This window comes from Tachysurus fulvidraco, chromosome 6 (assembly GCF_022655615.1).
Source record: "Tachysurus fulvidraco isolate hzauxx_2018 chromosome 6, HZAU_PFXX_2.0, whole genome shotgun sequence".
NCBI lineage: Eukaryota > Metazoa > Chordata > Actinopteri > Siluriformes > Bagridae > Tachysurus > Tachysurus fulvidraco.
The window spans coordinates 23100057-23127576 of NC_062523.1; the positions used below are offsets into that span (position 1 = coordinate 23100057).

Sequence of the window (27520 nt, forward strand, 5' to 3'; positions counted from 1 at the left end):
CTTTTACCAAACATTTACACATAACTTGACTTAGTCCATAGTGTGTTATGTGTTATGAAATTGGCATAGAAGCCTATTAATGTGGGAAATAGTGTATATTTTTGGAAGTGCACGTGATTATACACCAATAAAATGTATAGGACTCAGAGTAACTAGTGATTGCTTTTGCTAGCTTCATTAAATGCTAGCTTCATTAAGCTTCATAGCTTCAGGGCTACTTTGATATATATATATATATATATATATATATATATATATATATATATATATATATATATATATATATATATATAAAACTACATCTTTTCTTCTTCTTTTTTTTTCTATTTATTTATTTATTATGGTTATTTGTTATTATTATTTAATGGAAGCAGAAATCTTCCTTTAAAATGACCTCCACGAGGCAGACGAATTTGCAGGTGGACACACCGTAATTTATTATTTATTATTATTTGCTTTAGGCACAGGCATTAGTAACAGCTACTGTTATATGACAGCTAGGTGTGAGCTTTGTAAACATAACATCCTGGAACGTACCAAAGAGCAGGCAGAGGGCATCACAGATAAATGGAGTCTGTGTGTTTATTCTGTTCACTGTCATAAATACATATAATTCTTATTTGAAAGTGTACTATGTAGATTTATCATTAACAACGTGAGTTTGTAGAATATAAAATAAAGCTGTATTTTAAACGAGTTCGTTAAAACACCCCTGTTTTTTCACTTTGGTCGTCCCTCCCCCGCCCACGAGGAAGTGTAAAATCAGCTGAGTGCGGATTTCAATGTATTGTGAAGTGTTTCTGCCTGGAAATCATCTTCTGTCCGCGTTTCAATGCGTCGTGTCTTAATATATTTATACCCTCGTTTACCACGTATATTTTGCATCTAGAAACGTATTCTTAACGGTGCTCGGGCTCAGGTCCTGTTTTCCTGCAGTAGGTGAGTCATTCTGCTTTGAGATCACACATGAGCCAATAATGTTTGTGTTATTATCTGCATGTTGGCACACTTTATCGGCTAGGATTAAAACAATACATGATCTTGTCAGTGTCAAAAATTTGATCCATTTATTAACTGAATGTCAATAGCGGCTAGTGATCTTCATCATCATCATCATATCATCATCGTCATCATCATCGTCATCATATGCGTATAGATTCCCTAAATACCCTATATACATTTATTAAATATATCTGAGATATAAGCACAGACTACATGTCGCAGTTCCAGTTAATATCAGATCATTAGTATTAGTATTAATTAAAATACTGATGGATTAATTCAAATAGTGATGGAGATAACATGTGTCCTAGCTCATTTCAGCTGGCTCCAGATTAATAGTAACAGAAGCCAATACAACACAACAATTCACTTTCCTTGTGGTCTGATTGTAAGTTTCTTTTCTGTGTTCATACGCCATATGCCAAATAAATGATTGCCCTGATTACTGTGAAGCTCCTTTCTTTGAAAATGATCTCAGGAAGTGGTTTACAACTTGTCATGACTGTACTTTTAATTATTTTGAGGATTTCTTGCTGTCCAGATTGTGTGTGTTTATTGTTAATTGTGTTGTCCTTCTTGTAAGGTTTTGTAGTGTAGGATGTGTAGCTGTAAAAGCTTGTATCGTTTTCCAATTAAAAGGTAGTTTCATAATGCTGGTTATATCTCCAGACTACTGGGTGATATAATGTATTGTTTGTTATTTGTTATCACAGTATGTACTCCTTATTCCAGTCATGATGTCCAGTTTTATCTTCAAAAGGTCAGTGTGACTGCAAATTTCCATTCTATCCAAACAGGAGTGAACCTGATACAACTCATAACTCATAAATAAAAAATCACAAATTACTAGACAAATAGTTTCTGAAGTGTACAAATAGCATCTGATGTGTATCTACCTTTAGCTCAGTTATCATCATTCAATCACTAAGTAAGGAATAAAACATACTAGGATGTGTGTTTGTATTAAAGGCACAAATTTCTCTGTATTTTACGGCCATTTGGCTAGCGTATATTCTGATTGATTCTCAACCAATGCTTAAAAAAACATTTTTACTGTGCACAAGTCACCTAGATGGTGAAATTGCTTTGCTGTGTAATCTATAAAGCAGCAATGCTATGACATCTAAATATAGACACCTAAAGAAATACTTTTAGTCAAAATGAACTTTACAGGTACTTTAATAAAAAAGAAAAATTGTGGACCTGTCAGCTGATATACCTTTATAAAATACAGTGTTGCTTGAAAGTTTGTGAATCCTTCAGAAATTTCTATATTTCTGCATAAATATGACCCAAAACATCATCAAACACAGACAAAGTGAACCCAATTAATCTGACCAGACAAATGTTTTATACTTGGTCATTTTTTATTCAGGAAAATTCAGTTCCAATATTAAATGTCTGTGAAAGGCAAAAGTATGTTAACCTCTAGGTTCCTCTATGTTGCTCATCAGGCTGGAAAAGATTACAAAATCCTCTTTTAAGAGTATGGACTCGTACTCATATACTGTAGATTATGTACAAATGGAGGAAATTTAAGAGGATTGGTACATGAAAATCTGAAAGATGAAGTGAAAATCTGATGATGTTTTGTGTCATATTTATGCTGAAATATAGGAATTTCTAAAGGGTTCACAAACTTTCAAGCGACACTGTATGTGTGTGTCCATGCGCATATGTCATTTGATACCTGACTAAAGCCTGCAGACTGACCTTGTCTTATTCATTTGCTTCTGGCTTATCTTTTTGGCTTTATATCTTTATGTCCTTATCAAGAGGAGCATTAGAGAAATGCTTAATGGTTTCTATCAAATATATATTCTTGTGCTAGACAACATGATTTACAACAGGAGTAACATCAATTACATTACAAATTCAAATACTCTCATAGAATATGCTTGAAAAAAAAAAAAAAACATGCTTGAAATAAAAACAGGTACCTGTCGAGTTAAAGGCGAGTCGGTAAAGCATAATAACAAAAGACACATATTAGAAATACTAAAGTCAACAAAACTAAAGTCAACACGGCCAAGGAGATAGCACACTTAAACCCAATCCAAGATAATAAAAGCCTTCTCCTCATTCGTATGCCTTCCCATTTTCCTCTCTCACCTGTGTAAATTGTTCGTCATCCATATTTTAGACTCCTCATTTATAGTTTTGCTTTCATTGACTAGTTTGTATTGAAGGCGATGGAATAGTCAGTCCTGCTGGAGATATCTGATACAGAAATCCATTAAGTAGAGCCCTCTAGACTAAGCCTGGTCATTTTTTGTAAGACATCCCAGGTTGCTTTGCACACTGTCAAGTCAAGTCAAGTCACTTTTATTATCACATCACCACAGCACATGTGCCTTGGTGAGTGAAATTCTTAGGAGCAAACTCCAGAAATTGCAGAACAGTTATACAGATAATGATATAGATAATGAGTTGGCATGTGAAAATATGCAATTTGCTCATACATATAGTTAGTGCATTATGTGTGTACAATATGTACAATTAACAAACATAATGAAATCAACGGCGAAATGTGCAATATGCTCATACATATAGTCAGTACACACAGTGTACTATTGGGCATCCTTACAGTAGCACTACACATTATATGCAATATGTACTTATATGTATATGTGTAAATATATAAAATACTATAAGGTGCAACAGATTGTACAGGTACAGAAGTGACATGGATGTGCATCGGATGGAATCTAGTGGTAACAGATGGATTATGGTATTAAATGCAGTGTATACTGTATGTCTAGTCCATCGTGTATAATTCAGTGAGTATTTACTGTATAGTCGAGTGTGGATAGGCCGAAGTTAAGGTGCAGTGTGTGGCATACCATATTGTGAAAGTATGCTGTGATACAGCAGTAACGTTACCAACTGTTTAATGTCGCAAGAATGCTCAATTGAGGATAATATTCTTTGTAGAAGTAGAAGATTGGGATAAAAAATGCTTAACAAAACAACATCAGTTCACTTTTAGTGCTTTACTTATTTTTCCTTCACATGACCTCGCTCTAAACACAATCTTTCTGATCTAAAATGGTGTACTGTATGTGTATCTTTTTAGTGTGACTTGAAAAGGTGCAGAAGTGCTGAATATGAAAATGATGCAACGATTTTTATTTTATAAAACAGAACATTACAGTGTCCGACATTAGACTATGCCTACTGGATCCAGTTAATGGACCACTGTTCAGCTGCCCAGCTCTTTTGTTTGTGTTTCTGTGTGAGTCAGTCATGCAGTTTGTGTTTATGTTGTCACAGTGTAAACCTCATAGCCCTGCTTGTGGTGACACACAGATGGTCAGCAGGTAACTACAGGGTGTCCCAAAACTCTCCATACATAAAGCAGAAATTATAAACAGAATGTAACTTTTTTCTTTAAAAAAAAAAAAAACGAACACAGAGTTTGCCGCAGTGTCACGCGTGATGTGCTTGTCATTTTTCTTCTTATAGTCCATTACAAGCTTGTGACAGCTTCTCTATCCATCCATGAGAATGATTTCTGTATCTTTATCTTTTGTCAAAGGTCTTTTTAAAGTCTACCTAAAAGTCTAAAGTCTGTGTGGTTTTAATTGGATTTTGTGTGACTGTGTCAGTTTTAGGAGTTGTTTCTTCTCCAAATGAATTCTAATCTACATTTATAAATCTAAGACATGTATACATCACAGGACACAACTCTGTGTGTGAGTGTGGGAGTGTGTGAGAAAGAAAGAGAGAGAAATAAAGAGAAACGGAATCATTCATGGTATTTACCCATGGCTAAGTTCCCATTTCTTAACAAACAATAATCTTTTGTTATTGCTAGTTCAGATGTGTGTAAGAATGGGAGACGATGATAGCTCGACAGCTAGGGTGATTACTTTAGTTGTTATATGAGGCATTATTATATTAGAAGTAACCATCAAATTAACAAGCTTTGAACCCCATAGAATCGCTTCTTTTGTCTTACTGGCTGCTAGACACCCAGAAACACTCATTGCCCGGTCCACTACAAAAGGACACTCTATGGAATAGAAAGTTGTGAATTTTTCTTATTTTTACAGATTATCTCATATAGCTTATGTCATTCTTGTATTCTAGTGCCACTATAATAAGTTTTCTAACAAGCTAATGAACTTTATTTGAGCACACACAGTTGTGTTGCATGTAAACTTCCTGAAACCTAAAAACACCCTGGCTTACAGTGGTCAGAAACCACAGGCACATGTGAGGCAGTTGTCTAACTTTACACATTAAAAGGCTGCATCAGTTGCCTAAGAGTGTTTTTCTATGTTTAAAAGATGGATTTAAAAATGTATAAAATGTGATAACACTCTTTAAACCTCTCGCTACTTCCTGGCCTTCAAATCAATTCAATGAGGAGGCCTGAGCTAAAAGTTGTATTTTTGCAGCATGTCAGTCAGTCTGTAATTCTGTAATTCTGTTCCCTGTTTTTAGAAGAACTGAATGGCTTGTGACTTACCACTTTTTGGGGAAAGTTTCTACTTTGGTAACGGAACATTATGTACGTTTCTGTACTGATGGTGATACAGCAATCTTAATTGATAAACTGTGTCTTATAACAACAATGAACTGAGGGTGCATGAGCAGTGACACTTACTGGTCATGAGATATGAGAATTTGCTATTTTTGATTTATAACCTCTTTATAATTTCTCTTGAAATCAGTGAAGTGATATCTTGGATTCAGTGAGGCATATTGAATTGAATAGTCAATTTTACGAAGTTGGCCATATTGAATTGTGTGTTGAGGATAAAAACAATTATTTTAATTGCTTACACACTTGCTAAATAATATTTTTTTTTGTCATGTACGCAAATGTGCTTCAATAATGTGCTTCAAAATTGTAAAAAATACTACTACTACAATTACATGTTATTGTTTATTATTATTATTATTATTATTATTATTATAGAATATTAATTAATTAAGTAATACAAATCAGTGTATGTTGTAAATACAATGATTCTGGTTCTGCTGCACTTTGTACAGCATACAAATAATATACATTTCCCTCTCTGTCTTTCTCTTTCTTTCACTTGGTCATTCAGTGCATTTACTGCATCTTTTTTTTTTTCCTTTACTTGCATTTTGCATAGACTTGAATTTATTTATCTAATGTCATTCCTTTTAATAAATTATCGTAAACAAATGCAACTCTGACTTGTTTCACAGACGTATACAGAGCATGCTGGGAGGGCACTGAGGCATGATGGACCCTGAGGAGGCAGAACTCCAGAATGACTACCGTTACCGAAGTTATGCAGCTGTCATTGAGAAGGCATTGCGCAATTTTGAGTCTTCCAGCGAGTGGGCTGACCTCATCTCTTGTCTTGGAAAACTCAACAAGGTTGGTTGAAGGTTAAAGGTAGGAGTGAGGTTCCTCGGGTTTCTTTTAGTCTGAGTGAATATAATTAATCAGGTCACCAATTGCGAAATATGCAACTGTGCAGGCCTGGGCAGCATTTTCAGCATAAAGGACTATCCCATCAATTAGAAAATGTAATTGATTCTGTACAAAATATTTGTATACATAATTTCCTGTATGTAATGGATAGAAAGCGCAATTCTTCCAGAAAAATATATAAATAATTAAATCCCACAATGCGCCACTGATACCACTGAGCAATGGTGCTCACTATGTTCCCTTAGTAGATATGATGTCATGTTTACAAAATCCTCTCAGATTGGAAAAGAAATGTCAGACAAATCCTTGTTGTAGTTTGAATGATTATGTTGGCTTTTATTTACATTATGTTTTGTATTCTGATTGTTTGAGTATAACATCCTTTAAGTGTTTAATGATTGGAATAAGGGGGGCACGGTGGCTTAGTGGTTAGCAAGTTTGCCTCACACCTCCAGGGTTGGGGGGTCGATTTCCTCCTCTGCCTTGTGTGTGGAGTTTGCATGTTCTCCCCGTGACTCGAGAGTGTGAGTGTGTCCTGTGATGGGTTGGCACTCCAGGGTGTATCCTGCCTCGATGCCCGATGAAGCCTGAGATAGGCACAGGCTCCCCATGACCCGACAAGGTCGGTTAAGTGGTAGAAAATGAATGAATGAATGAATGAATGAATGAATGAATGAATGAATGAATGAATGAATGGTTTGAATAAATACATTATCTATAAAAATGTAACAGAATCAGTAAATCACCATTTTGTATAGTATAATTAAAGCATCCAACATAAAACAAAATGTCTGGAAAATATCTGAAAAGATGCCAGTGGTGATTATACTACAAAGTGAGTAAGAGTCTTTAGTGTCCCATTATGCAGTGAGCCAGGGTACATACCAGTGCAGACTTCATCACCTTAAGAGTGAAGGTTCTGATTAAGACCAACCCATTGTTTTTCACTTATTTCATAGTACATGGTTAAATGGAAATGAATATAATCAGTTATAAATTTGCTCAAATTTCATGCTTCCCTGACTTCCTTGTGAAATATTTAAAGTACGACCAAGTTTTGTGAAATAGTAAGAGAAAACATGAGACTGTTCGTTTGAGTGCCTTTTCACTTCCCTACATGAACAATGTGAGTTTCTGAATTTCTGTGGTGTTAGTTTACAGTCCTTTTGCAGAAGGAAGTTTACTTGGCTTACAGTCATCTAATTCAAAGAAGTGAATTTTAAAAACGAGGGGTGACGGTGGCTTAGTGGTTAGCACGTTTGCCTCACACCTCCAGGGTTGGGGGTTTGATTCCCGCCTCCGCCTTCTGTGTGTGGAGTTTGCATGTTCTCCCCGTGCCTCGGGGGTTTCCTGTGGGTACTCCGGTTTCCTTCCCGGTCCAAAGACATGCATGGTAGGTTGATTGGCATCTCTGGAAAATTGTCCGTAATGTGTGATTGCATGAGTGAATGAGAGAGTGTGTGTGCCCTGTGATGGCTTGGCACTCTGTCCAGGGTGTATCCTGCATCGATGCCCGATGACGCCTGAGATCCCATGACCCGAGAAGTTCAGATATGTGGTAGAGAATGAATGAATGAATGAATGAATGAATGAGTGAATGAATTTTACAAACTATATTCCACCTCCACACTTCTTTAATAATGCCCTTGTAATGAAATAACATACAATTTCTTACTTCAATGACTTCACAAAAATGCAGTGAACATAAGCAGAAACCTACAGCAGGGCATCCTCTTCCTGAATTTTGTTTTCTTCGCTTGTGCCTCTCATTGATTCTTATAACTTATATACTTTGAATTGATTGGGTTTACCCAGTAAAGAAACATTAAAATGCCATTCAAAACTGTATGTATTCAAACAGTTCTTTATATAGTTGTCTTGTCATTGTAGCAGTTACAGTAGTGTTGCTTGCTAAATAAAGTTTTAATCTTGAAAAGTAAAAAATTTCAGTCTATTATTTTGCATCTGTTTTTTTTTTTTGTTTCACTTAGACTGTCCATTCCTTCTTTTATCTTAGGCCCTCCAGAGTAATCTGAAGTACTCTTTGTTGCCGAGGCGGCTGATTATCGGCAAGAGATTGGCTCAATGCCTGCACCCGGCTCTGCCCAGCGGCGTCCATCTCAAAGCACTGGAGACCTATGAGGTCATCTTCAAAATCATTGGGACAAAATGGCTAGCAAGGGATCTGTTTATCTACAGGTGGGTGCAAAAAGCTAAAAGACATTTTACTCTTCTCACAATGTGAGATTCTTAAATGGTAAACCTTGTCAGAAAAAGAATCATAGTCTCGGCATAGACTTTTTATCCAATAGTGAAAATGTTTAGAAGATCGTATATCTCGTAGCCTTGTATGTTGTGATATACAGTTTGTGTGCTGTGCTTTGTGAAAACCCTTTTTTTTTTTTTGGAAAACTGTATACCATAATCTTACATTATCTTCTTTGGTTGGTTGTATGGGGAGTCGTGGCCTAATGGTTAGAGAGTCTGACTCCAAAACCTAAGGTTGTGGGTTTGAGTCTTGACCCCCCCCCCCAACTGCTCCCTGGGCACCGCAGCATAAATGGCTGCCCACTGCTCCGGGTGTGTGTGTGTGTGTGTGTGTTCACTGCTGTGTGTGTGCACTTTGGATGGGTTAAATGTAGAGAACAAATTCTGAGTATGAGTCACCATACTTAGCCTTATGTCACTTCACTTCACTATTTCTCTGCTCTTTGTGGGTGTATTATACCATCTTCTGAAAAATAAACTGTGTGTTTATATAGCTCAGGACTGTTTCCCCTGCTCGGCCATGCAGCGATGTCCGTGAAAATGGCTGTCTTGACTCAATACGAGCGGTACTTCCTGCCCTTGCAGAAAGCTTTACTGCCAAGCCTGCAGGCCTTCATCATAGGCCTGCTGCCTGGCCTGGAAGAGGGCTTGGAAGTTTATGACAGGTAGGTGTCATGGGTCAGATGATCATCTACAGTGATTGTGAATCACTGAGAGGTTAAAGGGTAATAACCTGTACACTTTTTTTTTGGTGGGATGCTTTAAGACTATACAGATTTCTATCAAATTAGCAGAAGAATTTTTCAAATGAAAAGCCAGTCATAATGAAAAAAAAAAATCGAAAAGTTGCTGTTACTAGTTTTTCAGAGCTATTTTGAAAGTCTTTTAAGTCACTTTCATCATACTTGTAGGCCGGAGTACTATTTTTGTGCTCTTTGCATTTTGACTTTTTTGATATTTTTAATTTTAAGTAATATGATGAGATTCAAAAAGCTTAAGGAAATACATTTTCTATACAAAACAGCTATGCATGCAACTAACTATTACCTTCAATCCTGGATGTTGTATGTCACTCACTCACTCACTCACTCACTCACTCACTCACTCACTCACTCTCTCACACTCTCACTCACTCACTCACTTACTCACTCACTTACTCACTCTTTCTCTCTCATGCCCTCTTTCTGTCTCAGGACAGACACACTGCTGTTGAAGTTGTCCCTGTTGGTGGGCCAGTCAGTGTTTTATGGGGCACTGTGGGGCTCAGCCCTTGTGTGTCCATTGGTGCGGCTTCCTGCTTCACTTTTCATCGTTACACACTTTGACCGCATGACCACCAGCCGTGAGCAGAAATACATGCTGGGCAATGACCACAGACTAGCTGTGAGTGTTTGTGTTCAGAAATAAACATTTTTTCTTTAATGATGTGAGATATAAATGGTTAAATCCAAAACAGTAAATCTTTATTTTTTTCATGAAAATAAACTAACTGTCTCTTTTGTGCTCCCTCTCTCTCTCTCTCTCAATTTTTCAGGTGAAGGCAATCTGTTTCTCTCTACAGGACACTAATGTACTGGTCCAGCGGAACATGCTAGAGATTCTTCTCTACTTCTTTCCCCTCGCGGCATGTTTGGTCAGTTTGCCTCCATCTCTACTCATCCCTCCTTCTTTCCTCGCTCCTTGTTTATTGCATTGTATTAGTGAATGCCCATGTTGTTGAGTCTTTCTCGTGCTTGATGTTTCTGTAGGATCCAGAGATGTGTTCTGTCCCTCTTAACCATGAAGAGATGATCACCTTGGTTTCTGCTGCATCTCTCACTCTGCTCAGGAGAGACATGTCACTCAACCGGCGCCTCTATGCATGGCTTCTAGGTAACACAAATGCTTTGTATTTATGCTATCTACATATCACATATTTAAGAAATGTACATATAACTTAATACTGCATTAACCTTTATGCATGTGTATGTTCTTAGGCTTAGATATTAAAGGGGGAATGGTGGCTCCAGATACAACCCTATACACTACAGTTGAAGAACATACTGCATACTACTTTAACACACATTCCAGAGAGCTACTGGTGAAGGTACCCTTGAACTCTCTCTCTCTCTCTCTCTCTCTCTCTCTCTCTTTCACACACACACACACACACACACACACACACACACACACACACACACACACACACACACACACACTCGTAAAAGGAATGTGTTTAATATCTGGACAACAAAATGCTAGATTCTGTTAAGTGTTCTATTCACTCAGAGTTTACCCTATGTTTTTTTTATAAGCATGATGCACATTTTTTCTTGATGTGTAATGTGTATGCATTGTGTAATCTTTTCTCTGAACAGGCCTTAGTTAATATCCTGCAGCAGAAAGATATAGAGAAAGACCCAGATAATGTGCTTAACTATCTCAGACCATTCCGAATCATGATCAGCTTACTGGACAAACCAGAAATTGGTAAGGACAATGCACATAAACACACACACACACACACACACACACACACACACACACACACACACACACACACACACACACACACACAAAAAACACATTTAGCCACTTTTGTAGTTTGAAAACATACAATTACTGACTATATTTTGTTGCTTTGTACAATTTACTTATTTTAGCCACCAAATGCCGTTACGTCCAAAACCTTATTTGTAGATACTGTAAATTTCACATCTGGGTACTTTTTCTGTGATCATAAAGACTGTGTTATTCTTATTGATCATTTTTTTAACACTATTAACATTGTTTTTATAGTATACAGTAGAAGAGCAATGATTGATGTCACTATAAACAGTCCACCAGAAGACGATGAGCTCGTTTTTAATTCTAGTTTCTGTCAAAGGTTCTTCTTTATGTTGTCTCAGGGATTTTTTCATTTTTCACTCATGATTCTAGTTTGCTCACAAGGGATTTACATTTATTTCTAGATTTCAGTAAAGCTGCTTTGTGATAATAATGTGTTGTTTAGAATGCCAATTAAAAGTAAAATATAATTACATTGAAAAAGATCATCGGCTTCTTGGAATTTCATGCTTGCATGGTTTGATATCTTTTAGTACATCATTTGTTTTTTTCTTTTACAGCAAGGTCAGACTGTGATTCATGTTTAGGACAGATGTCATATAACACTATACTGGCAGCAGTCTTGTTGACAATGACTTTCAATGAAAGCAGTATGAATACTGTGAATAAATACTGTGAATATTTAAAATAATAATAATTAATTATTTTTTCATTTATTAGAGCTGACAAAAATAAATCTTGCTTTAATGCTGTAAAAACATTTTAAACATTTTTACATGTAGCTAAAAATCAGTAAACAGTAATAAGATAAACAAAGTAAGCATTTGATTATCATATTTGATTGATTTTTTTTTCCTGGGGAGTCCGTCACAGTGTTTTTGGAGATTCCGACTGTTTTGTTGGATAATTAACGTTTGGAAAAAAATGGGGTGCTAAAACCTTTGCACAATACTATTTCTTAGGCTGCCATACTTGTATTATGCTAACTTTTCTTTGTTCTCTCTCTTTCACCCACACTCTCTCACTCTCTCTCTCTCTCTCTCTCTCTCTCTCTCTCTCTCTCTCTCACACTTTCTTTCTTTTTTGCTCTCTTTCAGGGCCACTGGTTGTGTCTGATGTGTTGTTGGAGGTGATCAGGGCCTTTTATAGTTACTGTAGAGAGTTGCTTGGAGAGGAATCGCTTAACTCCAGTTACTCTGGCAACCAGCTCACAAGGTCTGGATGATATTGATGATGATGATGATGATGATAGGAGTGATTGTATAAATGACTGAGACAAAGATTAGCTAAATTGTAGTAAAAGTATGCACATGCAAATTCCTACAATTGTAACTTGTCTCCAAATAACGGAGAACAATGATGCATGTTTATTTTGAAACAACTTAAATTATTTTTTAAAGGGATTCAATATTCATGTTTCCAGGTGAACAATACACACACCCTTAATGGTATCACATGATCAACATGGAAACGCACAGTTTGTACCTTGTTTTTCTTAGAGTGCAAGATTGAATATTATTGTCTGTCTTTTTGATTATGCAGTAAAATCAAAGAGAACAAAAATGTTTCTGAGATCATAAAGACGGTCAATATGTTGGTGGGTGCCATGAGCAGTGAATACCTTTTGGACTACATGACCAAGCGCTTCCACACCTCTCTCAGGTATACATACACACATACTCACACACTAAAAGTTTGGCATTATATATCAGATTTGCTGGTAATTATTATGTAAACCTGTATTTCAGTGGGTTAAGTGACCATGCAGAGATGTCTTCAGCAAAAGACTGGAGTCCTCCTCCATCAGTGACTGAGCTTTCAACCCTCATCATCTTCCTACTAGATGTTATCCCTTTGGTATTTGTCACTTTTGTGTTTGATTAGTTCTTGTTTTTTTTTGTTTTTTTGTTTTTTCATTTATTTTGCTCTACACATTCTCTCCCACTCTGTTACCCTCATAATTTAGCTGCTTGATAATTGGACAACATTTGTTTTGCTCTTTCTATATATTTAATCTTTTTTCTTAACCATTTTCCCAAAGGAGCTATATGCTGAAATCCAAACACAATTGCTGCCCCAAATGCTGGGTAGCATGCTACAGTCTTTGTGTTCTCACATGAAATCTCTCAGCCTAGTGGAGCTTACACATGCCCTAAGAGCATGCTTTAAAGTTCTGAGTAAGATCCAGATGCCCGTGAGCTATATGGACATGGATGTGGAATCACAGACAAAGGATGTAAAGAAAACTATGGTGTGCTTTTTTTTTCTTCTTATAAATGTCAGTGTTGTTTCATATCTGTAGACTCGTTGCTTGATCTTATCTGTTTTTTAACTGCTTCTTACCATGTGCACATTCTTTCTTTGCCATTGCAGGCTGCAGTGACAGACATCAAGAATGATGAAACTGACAACCAAACCAGTGACAAAAAAATTCAAGAAGACGAAGTAACCATCAATGGACATGATGCACAAGAGGTGGGAGCCGAAGTGACCACAATCCCGTCTCGGAGTTCTGAAGACAGCGGACTGGGCCTCAGCGCCTCACCTTCTGAGCAGCAGTTTTCTCCTGGTCGCAACTTATCTAGCTCTACTACAGGGGTGTGCACCAAGGCAGTGGATGTGTGGAGGAAAGGAGGGGGCATGGAAAACATGTACAAGTGCATACAGAATATACTGGCATCAATTGTTACAAGGTGCACAAATACACCCTATCATGTACATTTATATATAATTTTTTTTTTAACTGAGGCACTACAAACATTTTGTTGTGATGGAAAACTTATAAATGTTACAAAGCAAGGAAACTGGAGATGCCATTCGGTAATGATAAGATACCTTCTTGCAGAATGCTTCAACATTGCAACACTTACAATTATATTTTAAAAATTACATTTGTAAATTTGGATATGAAGCTGATTTTCTGTACTTCTGCATATGTAAAAATGTATTGAAATAGGCACATTAACATCATTATTGGGACTAAAGTATTGTGCTGTTAGAAATAACACCTGCTGATCAGTCTTGCTGATCAGCCTTAGAGTAAAATACCAAATATTCAATATTAAACTCAAGCTTTTTTATAGAATTGCACAGATGTTGCATCTGTAAGTATAATGTCTGCAGTTTTGGGTGGTGGAGGGCAATGTTATATAACATAAATAAAGTTATTTCCTTACGTTTTCTCAGGCACTTGTTGGTGGTTGTAGATCCAGAAAAGCAGAAGGGACAGGAGGAGGTGAATCAGGCCTCGCAGCGTGTTTCACAGCGGGGCAGGACACACTCTTCATCTGTGCGTGAAGGCAGCCGAGACCTGGGCCTGATCAGGGACAGACTGGCTGAGTTTTTTATTCCTGGTAAGCTGCGAGAGCAATCTCAGGAGATGTTTAATGATGATAAAGGGAAAAGCTCTGGACATGCACTCATTCAATGGACAAAAGGATTCCAGCCAAGGGGGAAAGGAGAGATCACAGAGTCCTGTCGACATGCATTTACTGCTACCTGCCATCTCCTGCTGGAGAGCACAACTTTCCCTGTCTACTACACAGAAAAGGAGAGCCAAGAGCTCTACAGCCAGATGTTTGAGAACACTACAGGTACTTTTAGAAACACTTACAGCACACTAGAATTATGAGTCTGGGTTCTACTGAGACTGATGCTTGTCTTTTTCCTTATTAAATTAAAGACACTGAAGTGGGCAGCCTTCCTGAGTGGCTGAGATCCTTGATGAGTCTATGTTGTATTTCAAAAGACTACCAGGTGAGAGTGTTGTAGTTAATTTTTTCAACATTTATTTATGTGTTTGTGGAATGTAGATCATTAGTGTGTACACTACTGCAATAATACTGCTTGTCTTGGATAGCATTTTGACAGTTTTTTTACCCTTGTGTTCATGTAGGTTCAGCATGTGGCTATTTCTTCTATTCTGGAGTTGATAAATCACTCTCAGTCTTTAGCACTAGTCATCCAGGACAAGAACCAACGCTATAAAAGAACAGAGGCCAGCCCTATCAGTGGACAGCTACAGATGGTCACCCTGCCTCCGATTTACCCAGCAGTGCTTAAAACAATGGAGCTACAAACAGACTTTTACCAGGTGAGTGCGAAAATAAACAATGGCGTAATCAATATCAATTAAATGTAAATATGTTATATATATAACCTCATCAATAAAGATTAGTAAGTCTGTTCTAGAAATATCACAGAGCAGATGTGCTCATATGGTTTGTATTATAATCCATTCTTTCTCTACACTTTAGACTTTTCTGTTACTTGGTAGAAGTTAAATTTGATTACCAAAGATCTGTGGCTCATCTTTTAATATCCAGCCTGGCCTTTTGATTTAAAGTGTTTTTTAAATGGTGTATTGTTATCCCTTCACCTCTTCCCTGTGGAAGAGGTCAACAGCTCTCACAACATTTCTATTATTATATTCTATTGTTTTCCTTAGCTGACATGTTCAGTGACTAGTTGTTTGCACAGGAGTGGTTTCTTTCTTTTTCAGTACGTTGCACTGGTTATGACTTACACACTTGTGCAATGGTTTAATCACTAATGCAGTTTTCACAGGTTAAACCCAGGGCTCTGAAACCAAGAATAGACATTCAGTGCAATCAACTGTTAAACAAGCAATCTAATTGCGCACACCAAAATCACCAGTTAGTCACATGTTCCAATATTTTTTGATCATTTGAGAATTGGTTGGATTTAAAGTATAATGTTTTAAATTGTTTTTAACACATATAAATGTAAATATTAGGAAATAAAAACTGAGATACTGATCTATTGTCTAATTCTTTCAATCTCAAGCCAAAAATACTTGTATAACTAGTATAACATTTTTTATATATAAAATGTTTAGCGTTTATAATAATAGATTTAATTTAGATTTAAAATTGTATATATATTTATATATAACTTTTATATACAGGATTCTCCTTTTCTTTCTTTGCCACTCAGAGGGCAGCTCAGGTGCTATGGGCTCAGCTGGACACAGAACGCAAAGAGCAACATATTTCCTGTGTGGAGCTTTTCTATCGTCTGCACTGTCTGGCTCCATCCACAGCCATCTGTGAGGATATAATTTGCATGGCATTGCTGAGCAGAGACAAGGTACAGTACTACTGAATAGGAAGGGTTGGCTTATACATATAAATGACAAATTTGCTAATAATGTATTTTTTACCATTGTGAAACTTATTGCAATTAACTTACAACCAGCAGCCCACTGCTGGTCTCATGTAATGCAATTATGTGAAGTTTTGCATTCTTATGGCTAGGCTAGGTAAAGGCAGGTGGCAGTTTTTTGTTTACCATTTTCCTTTTTGGAAGAGACATAGCAAAATTACAGACTTCACTTGGAACTGTTCTTGAGTAAGATCCTTAGCACTTCATCTTTTCAGCACGTCTACAAAAATGACCAAACGGTAGACGTTATTAAATGTGGTAGGCTCAAAAGAGAAACAGAGAATTACAAATGGTACTAGTGCTTCTTACATAGTGGATCATACTTATTACACGTTCTGTGTATATTTTCAGACTACAATATTGGCATGTATCCATATGTTCTATTTGCACAGGTTGTGCGTTTGGAGGCCCTTCACAGATTCTCTATTTTGTGGCACCTGATGCGAGAGGTTCAGATGAATCGCAGCACTTCTCTGAATCGCTCTTTCGACAGGTCAGACATGTTTCTTCAGAATAAATTAAAATTCTTTACATCAAACGATTTTAAAAATCTCCTCACATTTTTCTCTTTTTGTGTTAGGTCTCTGTTTGTAGTGTTGGACAGTCTAAATTGTCAAGATGGTAGCGTCAGTGCTGTTGGGCAGAGCTGGCTGGTGCGAGCTCTGTCTCTTGGTGATGTTGTCCGCATCTTGGAACCTGTTTTACTCTTACTGCTGGACCCAAAGACAAAGCGAACAGCCATTCAGAACGTCAAGCACAATCTTTCAGTTGGTCTGTACTTGTTTAAAGTTTGTAGATATAATTTCTGGAAATTTGGGCGAAATCATTTGTGATGACTGCATGTTTATTTCACCTGGAACAATGTTTAGAACTAGAATATTGTTCACTACCTGTATCTATATTTTGTCATTGACATTCTTGTGGAATAAATGTATTATGAGAAGGATCTGGCATTACTAAGAACTGAGCTTGGTTTATGCTGCTTAAAAGGGATATTACAAATGAACCCTATTCACATTTGCTTAGAAAATTGGATTGAAACAGATTTTTTAGTGATGACTAGCAAAGTCTTGCTAGCATATTTATTTATGTTTTCTCCTCAGGTAATTGGAGTACATTAAGTTACAGAGACAAGACCAGCATTAAGAGCACTGGAGGTGCTATGATGAACCAACCAGAGGACAGCATGTTGACTCGTATTGCTATGGTAGACCGTGAAGCTATATGGCTTGACTTGCAGCGTGATCCCGAGCTTCCAGGAATGCCATCAGATTCCCCTGTGATGTCTCACAGTGAAAGCGAGGAGACAGATGGGGAAGATGAGGCCGGAGAAGATGAAGAGGAAAGTGAGCACACTGAGTCAGCTGACACAAGTGGAGCCCAGAACTCCACAGAGACTTTGAGTTCAGGCTCCATCTCTTACCTGCAGCAGCCTGCTGATGGCATTGTGGTCAATGGCCTGCAGCGGGGGGACTCAGAGCGTACGCAAGCTTCTGATTCGCTATCAAGTGATGAGGATGATGGTCAGCTTGAGGCCCTAGCCAAATCCCGTCAGTTGAAGCAGCAACGTGAGAGACAGGAAGCAGTGGATTCGCTATTCCGACATATTCTGCTTTACCAGCAGGCCTACGAGAGTGGACGGATTCTGTATGCCTTTGCTGTTGTGGAAACGCTGTTGAGGAGCAGTGCAGGTCCATTTGTGGAGGCACTAAGTAGCACAGCTTTGGACTGCAGCTCCACTGCCCACCTGAACCTCATCCAGAACCTACTACAAAGACATCGGCAAGCTCAGGAAGGTGGCAGTTTTTATGGCCCTTTCCAGAATTTTACCCCGCCTAAAGCTGGCACCCCAGAGCAGCCACCCTCCTCTCCTCTTTCCTCTCCTTCAAACTCTCCTCCTACTTTCCTTCTGGAGATACTGATATGTCTCTGCTTGCGGTTCCTGCGCTCCCACTTCCCTTCTTATGCTAATGTGAATGCTCGTCATGTCCAGGCAAACCGAGAAGTGCAGGTCAAGAGCGTGGAAGTACTGACAGCATTGGTGGAACAACTAGGTACTGTGGCCCAGCAGGCCCAGACAGGCGAGACAAGTGCCAGTGGACGGTTAGAAGCCATACGTAACCTATTATGGGGCAGCAAGTTGCAGCACTATGTCCTACTTATGCTCTCCAACTCCATGTATGTCTGCCAGCGTGCAGATGTACCTGTCCATCACCCACTGACCAAGGATGAGCTAGATGATGATGTAGGACAAGTCTCTGAGGAGAGGCTGGTTCATTGTGGGCGAGATGGGAGCTGGGCTGAACATCCAATTCAGATTGCCCTCCTGAAACTGGTCAAGGTTTTAATTGTACTAGAACATTGTGTATCGCCAACAAACACTAAGAAATCTTCCCAAGATAACCTGTTGCAGCAGCCCCTGGAGGACATGCCTTCTTCTGCTTTAGCACGAGAGTGGCACACTACAATTATGTTCCAGCAGTCCATCAAGGCTGCTCGCTATGTGGCCAGCCAACCAATTACAGCACAGGGCATGTTTGTGTCAGCAGCAGCCCGAGCTTTGTGCCCGCAATATGGCTTTGCCATGCACCCAGCTTGGGTGACGTTGCTGTGTCAGATTCTACCTTTCCTTGGCCGCTCACTTGCTATTATTGTGGCTCCCATCATCACACAGATCTGCAGAAACCTAAACGAGCTTGTTAAACAGCATGAGCATGACGGATTAAAGGCTACTCATGGGTAATAAAAGTCTTGTATATGTCTGTTTAGTGTAGAAAAGACTAATGTTTGTTAAAGGAAACAATGAATTCAATGAATGTGTTATTTGTGGGTGTAGCAGCAACCTGAAGAAGGAGAACATTGCACCTGATTATCCTCTCACTCTGCTGGAGGGATTTACTGCTATTACACACTACTGCCTCCTAGAACACAAAAAGGTAAACATAAAGGTGCACACTTAGAGATTAAGACAGATATAACTGACCATTTCATTAAGAAAATGTATTTCAAATTGAGTAGGGAATGGCATTATTAAAGATCTCTCTCTCTCTCTAGTCTGCAGGTTGTGATGCAACAGACATGCGAAATGCCTGTAATGCTATTCTAGAGGAGTTTCCTCATATGGTCAGCACTATGGCCTTACTTTGGGGTGTAGTCAAGGGTGCTGACTCAGCCTACATCAGCAGATCTTCCTCCACCTCTGTATATTTTAAAAGCACAAAGGCATGTGCATAATCTTCTATATGTACATTATATATTGTACATGCACTCTGTAAATTGTACCATACTCTGTTTATAATTTAACCCCAAAGCATGTCTTGTGTTGCATAGATCCTAAAACAGAAGGTTCTGGGGCTCCTGACGCCATTGGCTCAGCAGTATGGGGCACAAGTCATGGCCTCTGTAGCTGCTATATGGAACAGTAGTCGGAGCCGTAAGAGACGCTCCAAAAACAAGGTGAGATCTACTGACTAGGTTTGCGGTCCTAATGGCTATATGTTAAAGTGTATTTCATGAAAATTGTTTGTATCCGTGTGTGTGCAGATTCTGCCAGTAGCCAGTGATTCCCAAATGACGATTGTAGATTTAGTAAAGTCAGTGAACACACTCCGCTCTGAAACCATTTTGCAGCTGATTAGAGAGGTGGTGAAGAAACCCCACCAAATCAAAGGAGACCAGGTACAAAATGACAAATACTCACATCGATAAACAAGCATATCAAATATTAACATTTGTATTTTGTCTTTCTTCAGGAAAAGCCAACCCTGGTCGATGTACCTATGCTGCAGTTCTGCTATTCCTACATAAACAGGTAATTTATCTTGTCCATTTTATCCACCAACCCTTTAATTTCATTTATAAAATGTGCTCTATTCAAGCACATCTATTTTTTCTGATAGATGTTACTGCTAGCTGAATTTTATTTTACAATGTTAAATGTTCTGTTCAGGTTGCTCATATTGTCTTTTTGTCTGTAGTCTTCCTCCTCAGGATCTTCAAGAAAATGTAATGGCTATCCTCTCTCTACTTAAAGATTCTGTGCAGCTTAATCTTGCCCCACCTGGCCATTTCCTACTTCTTGGGTGAGCTTACCCTCAGTGATGGTGATTGTGAATGTACACATATAACTTACAGCAGCTCAGATATGTAAACCAACACCTTTAATAAAACAGGACATGATATTTTGTTATAGTAGACATTTCATTTAAAAAACAATTTTTTTTGTAAAGTTTTTAGTCAAATTTACAATGTTTATAGATTCTAAATAGATGTGTAGCTCAAAATTTGGTAAACACACTTTTTATAATGAGAATTCTGTGAAGGCATGAAATATGAACAGTATCTCAGGGTTAAATTTCAGTCCTGAATAAAGTCTGAATGCACAATGACGGACAGGAGCTGGCGTTCAGTCAGGAAAAGGGGGAAGAATCTTAGATAATGTTTAACATTATTCTATAAATGGAAAAAGGATTCAGGCATCATGGACTGATGATCAATAAGTACTTTGCCAGCATACCATTAGTATAATGAAGGCTTATTTTTAACAAATGGTTAATGTGCATTATGTTGTATGGGACACAGCTTTAAATTTTAGGTTAAAATGTAGTGACTTGCAGCCATGAGATCAATTTGTATATGGTAGAAAGGGACATGGTACTATCACAAGTTTTTGAACGTCTTAAAAAACCCAGACTGATATATCAGGTGATGTGAAGCCTGGAGAAGGCACTTACTTCTTTGATGTGTAACAGGTTTTGGGGACAGCAGTTCACAGGCTGATAATCAAACCTCAATGTACACTCAAGGTGTTTAAAGTTTGACTTGTTTTCCCTTTACAGCATCTTGAATGACGTTGTGAATAGACTCCCCACCATGGACAACAAAAGAGATTCAAGAGAACTGCAGGTATGATAGCATGTTTAAAAAAATACCCACACAGTGTTGGTTGTTAATGTCTTAAACATTTTCACTGGTTTGCCCTGATTGTGGAGCTGTGTTTATGTATTATGTATACAGGCATTACAAATATTGCAGTCTGTTATTCTTTAACACTTTTTGCTTGTTCGCATAAACAGGAAGTGACCCAGAGAATACTGGAGGCGGTAGGCGCTGTTGCTGGATCTTCTCTGGAACAGACCAGCTGGCTGAGCCGTAACCTGGAGGTGAAGGCACAGCCTCAGATCTGCCTGCAGGAGGATGAAGATGAGCCTGAAGGCACTGATCCTTATGGTTAGAGGACTATACATAAATGCTGTGTCTATGAACACAGTACACAGTTCTTAAACCACATTCCAAATATTTTCTGTTGGTATAGATATCAAAGTGCTAAAATTGTTTTTGTATTCGATAAAGAATTATTGGTATTTAAATAGGGTGCAATGTATATTGTTAAGCTCTTCTACTTCTCTCTTACATCCACTTAGAGTCTGTTGGCCAAGGTAGTGCTATGGTGTCATCCTCAGCTCCATCTGTGTTCAGTGTTCAGGCTCTGGCTCTGCTGGCTGAGGTAAGACATCATCCCACATGTATAGCACAGGAAAATATACAAGAAAATCACAATCATCATGTTTGCTCTCCTTCAGATTCTAGCCCCTCTTTTGGATATGGTGTATCGCAGTGATGAGAAGGAAAAAGCTGTGCCACTCATCTCCCGCCTCATGTATTATGTCTTCCCCTACATGAAAAATCACAGGTAAGTATTAACTGATACTCAGTTTTCTACTTCTTCTGTGTATATATTCTATTTAAATTCATTATGTTCCCTGTTTTCTCTCCGTCAGTGCCTATAATATGCCCAGTTTCAGTGCCGCAGCTCAGTTGTTGAGCAGCCTGAGTGGTTATGCCTACACTAAGCGTGCCTGGAAAAAGGAAGTGCTGGAGCTCTTCATGGATCCTCTGTTCTTCACTATGGAGATGTCCTGTGTCAGCCAGTAAGCCTTAATTTCCTTCTCACTTTTGTTTTGGTGACCGTAGAGACAGTATAGTTACTCAAAAGTTTGCATGACTTGGGAGAATTTGCAAGCTGTGTACCCTTTTCTTTTTTTTTAAAAAAAAACATGAGTGAGAAGGCAAAACAAATTTATTTTATTTCTTATAGGACACAAGTTAATATGTAAGGCATAACATAATGGCACAATCATCAAAAAGAACATAAAAAAGAAAATAGTTAAATAATCCCTGTTCAAATGTTTTGGTTATCTTGCACAACAGCATGTTTGAGATCTCTCCTGTGGCTCGATGATATTGAGGTCAGGAGACTGTGATGAAGCCACTACAGAAGCTTCACCTTTATCTTCTGTAGCCATTGGAGGGTCTATCTTGCCTTGTGCTTTGGATCATTGTCATGTTGGAACATCCAAGGGTGTCCCATGCGCAGCTTTCATGCTGTAGAATGCCAGTATTTTTTGATATGCTGCATTCATCTTGCCATCAGTTTTTACTAACTTTCCTTTGACACTGGAGGTCACACACTGGAGATCTACCACCATGCTTTACAGTGGGGATGGTGTACATTTCAGCATTTATGGTTGTGACTACTAAGTTCAATTTTGGTCTTATCACTCCAAATAACTCTGCTTCAGAAGCTGTGAGGCCTTTTTGTGGCATGGGCACAGTGACATCTTTACATTTACATTTCTGCCATTTAGCAGACACCCTTATCCAGAGTGGATAAACTATAGTTATATAGTTAGATAGATATAACAGATATAGTGCGTAAACTTCTCTATTATAGCCATTTAAACATCTGTGTGTTTCATTATGTTCACTGTGTGTTCATAATGTGGCCAAACTTTTAAGGATATGTAAACTTTTGATCAGGGTGGTTTACGTGATTTCAGTTATTACTAGGTTTTAAAAATGAGTCAAACAACTTTGTGAAAATGAATGACTGAATGTGACTACTATCCTTAAATAAGTCAAAATAATTTTGCATTATCAGTCATGTTTTCCAAATAAATGGCAATGTTTAACAGTTTCTTTTAGGTTATGCAAACCTTTGACCACAACTGTAAATATACATGTAAACTTTGTTGAAGTTTAGAACCATAGGAGTGGATTTTATGTTTATTTTATTCAGTGTATTTCAGCGTGTATTCATTTAATTGTGTATTATTGTTTTTAGTTGGAAATCCATCATAGACCATTTGCTCACACACGAGAAGACCATGTTCAAGGACTTGATGAGTAAGTTTTAAGTCATTGTTGGAACAATAAGTGCTTCTGTATTTACCGAATATGTGCATGAATCAGCATGTACAGTGGATAGATAGAGTGAGAGATGCAGATACAGAAACCATATGTGATTAGCCCACATAGCCTGTATGTGGTTAGACCATAACACTTATACGTGGGCCTTCCACAAACTGTTGCCATACACGTTTGGTTAGATTGTCTTTGTATGCTTTGGCATTAGAAATTGAGTGACCCAAACATGTTCAAGCATCTGTGCACAAAGTGACAGTTCAAAATGTACAGTATTTTTTATAGACAATCTACCTGTTTGTACAGGCATGCAGAGCAGTTCTCTGAAGCTGTTTAACAGTGTTGAGCAGAAGCCCATGTTACTAAAGCGCCAGGCGTTCGCCATGTTCAGTGGAGAGCTGGACCAGTACCACCTCTACCTGCCTCTAATACAAGGTACAGTACAACAATATGGATGTTAGTTTGTGTGGCAGACTATACTGTACAGACAATTTGTGACAAGTTTGATTAGAAAGGAAGTTTTAAACATTTAATCCAATCCCGTGTTCTATACGCACTCACCAGAGCGTCTGACAGAGAACCTGCGAATGGGACAGACCCCAGCAGTATCAGCTCAGATGTTCCTTATGTTCCGTGTTCTGTTGTTGAGAATCTCACCACAGCACCTCATCTCCCTGTGGCCCATCATGGTCACTGAACTGGTGAGGGACTTACAGTTGTAAATAATGTAATTGTTCAGAACACCCTACTGTTGATATTTAACATGCAGGTTTGTTCTAATGTTTATTGTGTTTATAGATTACTTCAGTTAGTTGTAATCCGCTAAGCAGAAGCTATTGGTCATAATTGAGTTTTTTTTTTTTGCTTTCTGCAGATTCGTATTTTTGCAAGGCTTGAAAAGGCTCTGCTGGAGGACAAAGATGTTTCAAAGTGAGTGCTGTACAAGGGAATTTTGTCAAGTATAACACAATTGTGCAAACAACCTGAGCTCATGTTTTGGTGAAAAAGGGGGGTTAAAAACCTAAACACAAAACATTCTTTAAATTATCTTTATATATTATTGTTTATTTATTTATTATAGCTACTGTGCCAGTGTAGATTACTGTTTAAACTTTTAAGTATTTATATGATTTAGATGTTTAAATATTGTATTGAATTATCACACTCAATAAAGATCATTCTTTTAGCTATAACTTGATTAGTGAAATTTTTTAATCATTTCCCCTGGCTCTCTATATCTCACAATCCATGTGTGTATCTGTCAGGAATAAGCGAGGTGGTCAAGAGAAGAACAGCCTGAAGTCTTTTCCACGGGCAGAACTGGACATGTATCTGTCAGCCTGCAAGTTCTTGGACACTGCTGTGTCTTTTCCCCCTGAGCAAATGCCTTTGTTCCAAATGTAAGGAATTACATAGCTTCTACTGTATATTGTGTGTGTGAGTGAGAGAGTGTTTTTGTGTTATTAAAACTATGTTTAATTTGACATAGGTATCGCTGGGCATTTGTGCCCGAAGTAGATGTAGACAGTTATGATGGTCCAGGCACCACTCTGTTGGAGGGTGAACAGGAGTGTAAACCCCACGTGGTGAGGATACTGGAAGGCCTTCACCATCGCTATGGGGTAAACATGACAAAAAATATGTTATAAGCACATGTTCAAACACTCACATTTCAGCATGCTTTTGAACTGAATTTTGGAACTGTAACTTATTTAAAGTTTTCACTGATCCCTTAAGCTTGACCTGCATTTTTCAGGAGCTAAATGGAACGGTTGGAGAGTCTGAAACCGAGCGTATGGAGTTTCCACTTCTTACTTTCCACTCACTCTCATCCATCATGCAGCTTGTGCCGTTCTTCCAAACCCTGTGTTGTTCTTTCTGCATCTCGACACCCTCTCCTCATCCTCCTGCTGAATACCCACCATCCAGTGCAGACAGAGTGTTGCAGCGCTTAGAGCTAATCACAGAGCAAGAGTTTTTGGATGGTATGGATACATAGTAATTTAAAATCTCAGGCTTTCAGCTAATCATTCAATTTTAGAATAGTCTATCTTAATTGCTTGAGCATGAAAGGGAAAGACATTGTAATTTGCTTATGTGCATAATGTTACTGTGGTGTCTGTCGTAATTGAACAAATTGGTTTATTTTTGTAATATTATAGCTTGAGTACAGTTGTCACAGAAGGGTTCAGGCTCGTTACATCAGTTAATTGATTTTATGGGAATTTTTTATAATTTAATAAAGATGAAAAGGCTACAAAAATAAGTTCTTTTTTCTTTTTTCCAGTCAAAAATACTGCTCAAATTTGAGGTCTCAGATATTAATAATTAATCAGTTAGCATGCCTGAAGCAAGTTTTGCATTGCAGCAGGTACATAAGGTCCCCTGTTGGTCCAACGGCAGGATCCTGCATGCTCTTCCTAGGCCTGAGTTAGATCCCCGGGTAGGAAACTGACCCAGACACTAAAGGGTTTATTCTGAGCAGGTTAATTATCAGTGCTGATCCCAAACCTGAATAAAAAGAGTTTTTTTTTCTGGAATGACATCCAGAGTAAAACCTATGTCAACTCAAATATATGGACCAGATTATCCGCTCTGATGACCCCCGAACAAAGAGCAGTCAAAAGAACAACATTGTAGCATGTGGATATCACTATAATGAAACTAAATCTTAGATAATGTTTATTTGTGACCGAGTTTTTCCCTAACATTCCATAACATTGGATTTAAATTGAGCTACACATGTAATGTAGTGGAAAAGCACATAAAGCTCAGTTTTGGCATAAAAGGCATTTCATAGTGTTTAATATGTAGGTGGTTTAACGAGTATTAATGGCACAAATGGAATATTCTGGATGCTGCTACAGTATGTCCTTAAGCAAGAATCAGGAATCTAGAATGAAGTACATGTTATCTTATTATAGAGTATATGGTGCATTTAAGAGCACCGTCTTCCTTTTATTGAAGAATATTTTCATTATTTATTTATCTCTTTGGAACAACTGATGAAGGACCATTCCCTTGAGTTACACTTAGCTTTTGTGCTTTGTCCATTTAGGTTTCAATGATTGTGAATCAGAAAGGACCTTTCCCTCCCCTATATACTTGATATTGATTAGGAGTGTTAGAGCAGAAACATCAGTAGACTGTAGCGAGCCCCTAGCATACAGGATTGCAGCAATACCATACCATGTCCATTTGTTCTGTTCTGTAAGTCTTCTACCGTCTGATAACTAAGATTATCTCAGGCTTTTATTCCAAGTGGAAGAACAGACATGTATGTGAGCCACACAAACTGTTATTATGGTTAGGAAGAAGGCAAGAAGGTTTCTTTTTCTTCTTCTTCTTATTATTATTATTATCTTATTTTCTTATAGAAGGCAATTGTTTTCTTACTGCCTGAACATTTTAGGTTAAATGAACATAAGAGAATAAAATAATGCTTATTATCAGTATTATGTATTCTTACAATACATACATTTTTAGAATCATGCAATCTTAGAATAAATATTAAAGAAAAGTGATTGATTTAAATATAAACAACCTAATTTTGATCCAAAATCTCTGTAGTATGTGGACACATTTCAGACATGTATGTGGAAATGACTGAAATATAAACACTTAATGCATGGTGTTTAAAGGCTTAAATGTGAATTGAGAGTTTGAGTGGGGTAAGCTGTTATGTAATTTTCAAATAAATATTTTATTTTGCCCTTATGACTTTATACCTAAGTTGTTTTTATTTGGGGCTATCATTCATAATCACTTTTAGGGGAAGCACTATGGTGTGCTTGTAGGTAAATAGATAGAATAGCCATTTACATGAAATTAACAGAATTTAAAACACCTCTTAAACAAAATATGTAAAATTGCAGATTATATGTATATATAATTCAA

At 37.8% G+C, this 27520-nt stretch overlaps 1 protein-coding gene across 5 annotated transcripts; it reads left to right on the plus strand.

The window, feature by feature from the left end:
* Positions 1-748: 748 nt before the first annotated feature.
* dop1b (DOP1 leucine zipper like protein B) lies at positions 749-27340 on the plus strand. 5 transcript variants are annotated; one of them, XM_047814989.1, is made up of 41 exons: positions 751-939; positions 1716-1762; positions 5452-5518; positions 6190-6364; positions 8439-8620; positions 9184-9354; positions 9883-10072; positions 10224-10322; positions 10438-10561; positions 10666-10775; positions 11047-11158; positions 12334-12451; positions 12779-12898; positions 12985-13093; positions 13278-13487; positions 13610-13929; positions 14423-14829; positions 14919-14992; positions 15132-15329; positions 16193-16345; positions 16813-16913; positions 17001-17191; positions 17524-19159; positions 19257-19356; positions 19475-19642; positions 19751-19876; positions 19964-20098; positions 20173-20231; positions 20398-20502; positions 21259-21325; positions 21496-21649; positions 21844-21926; positions 22003-22112; positions 22201-22350; positions 23544-23605; positions 23930-24058; positions 24188-24324; positions 24498-24553; positions 24889-25023; positions 25113-25245; positions 25380-27340. In XM_047814989.1, the coding sequence occupies exons 4-41, from the start codon at positions 6224-6226 to the stop codon at positions 25620-25622; spliced, it is 6918 nt and encodes a 2305-aa protein (XP_047670945.1). In that variant the 5' UTR covers positions 751-939; positions 1716-1762; positions 5452-5518; positions 6190-6223; the 3' UTR covers positions 25623-27340. The 5 variants fall into 5 exon arrangements, with proteins under 5 accessions (XP_026997846.1, XP_047670945.1, XP_026997841.1 ...); XM_027142045.2 differs by lacking the exon at positions 5452-5518 and having other exon boundaries at positions 749-939; positions 19260-19356; XM_027142040.2 differs by lacking the exon at positions 5452-5518.
* The last annotated feature ends 180 nt before the right edge of the window (positions 27341-27520 follow it).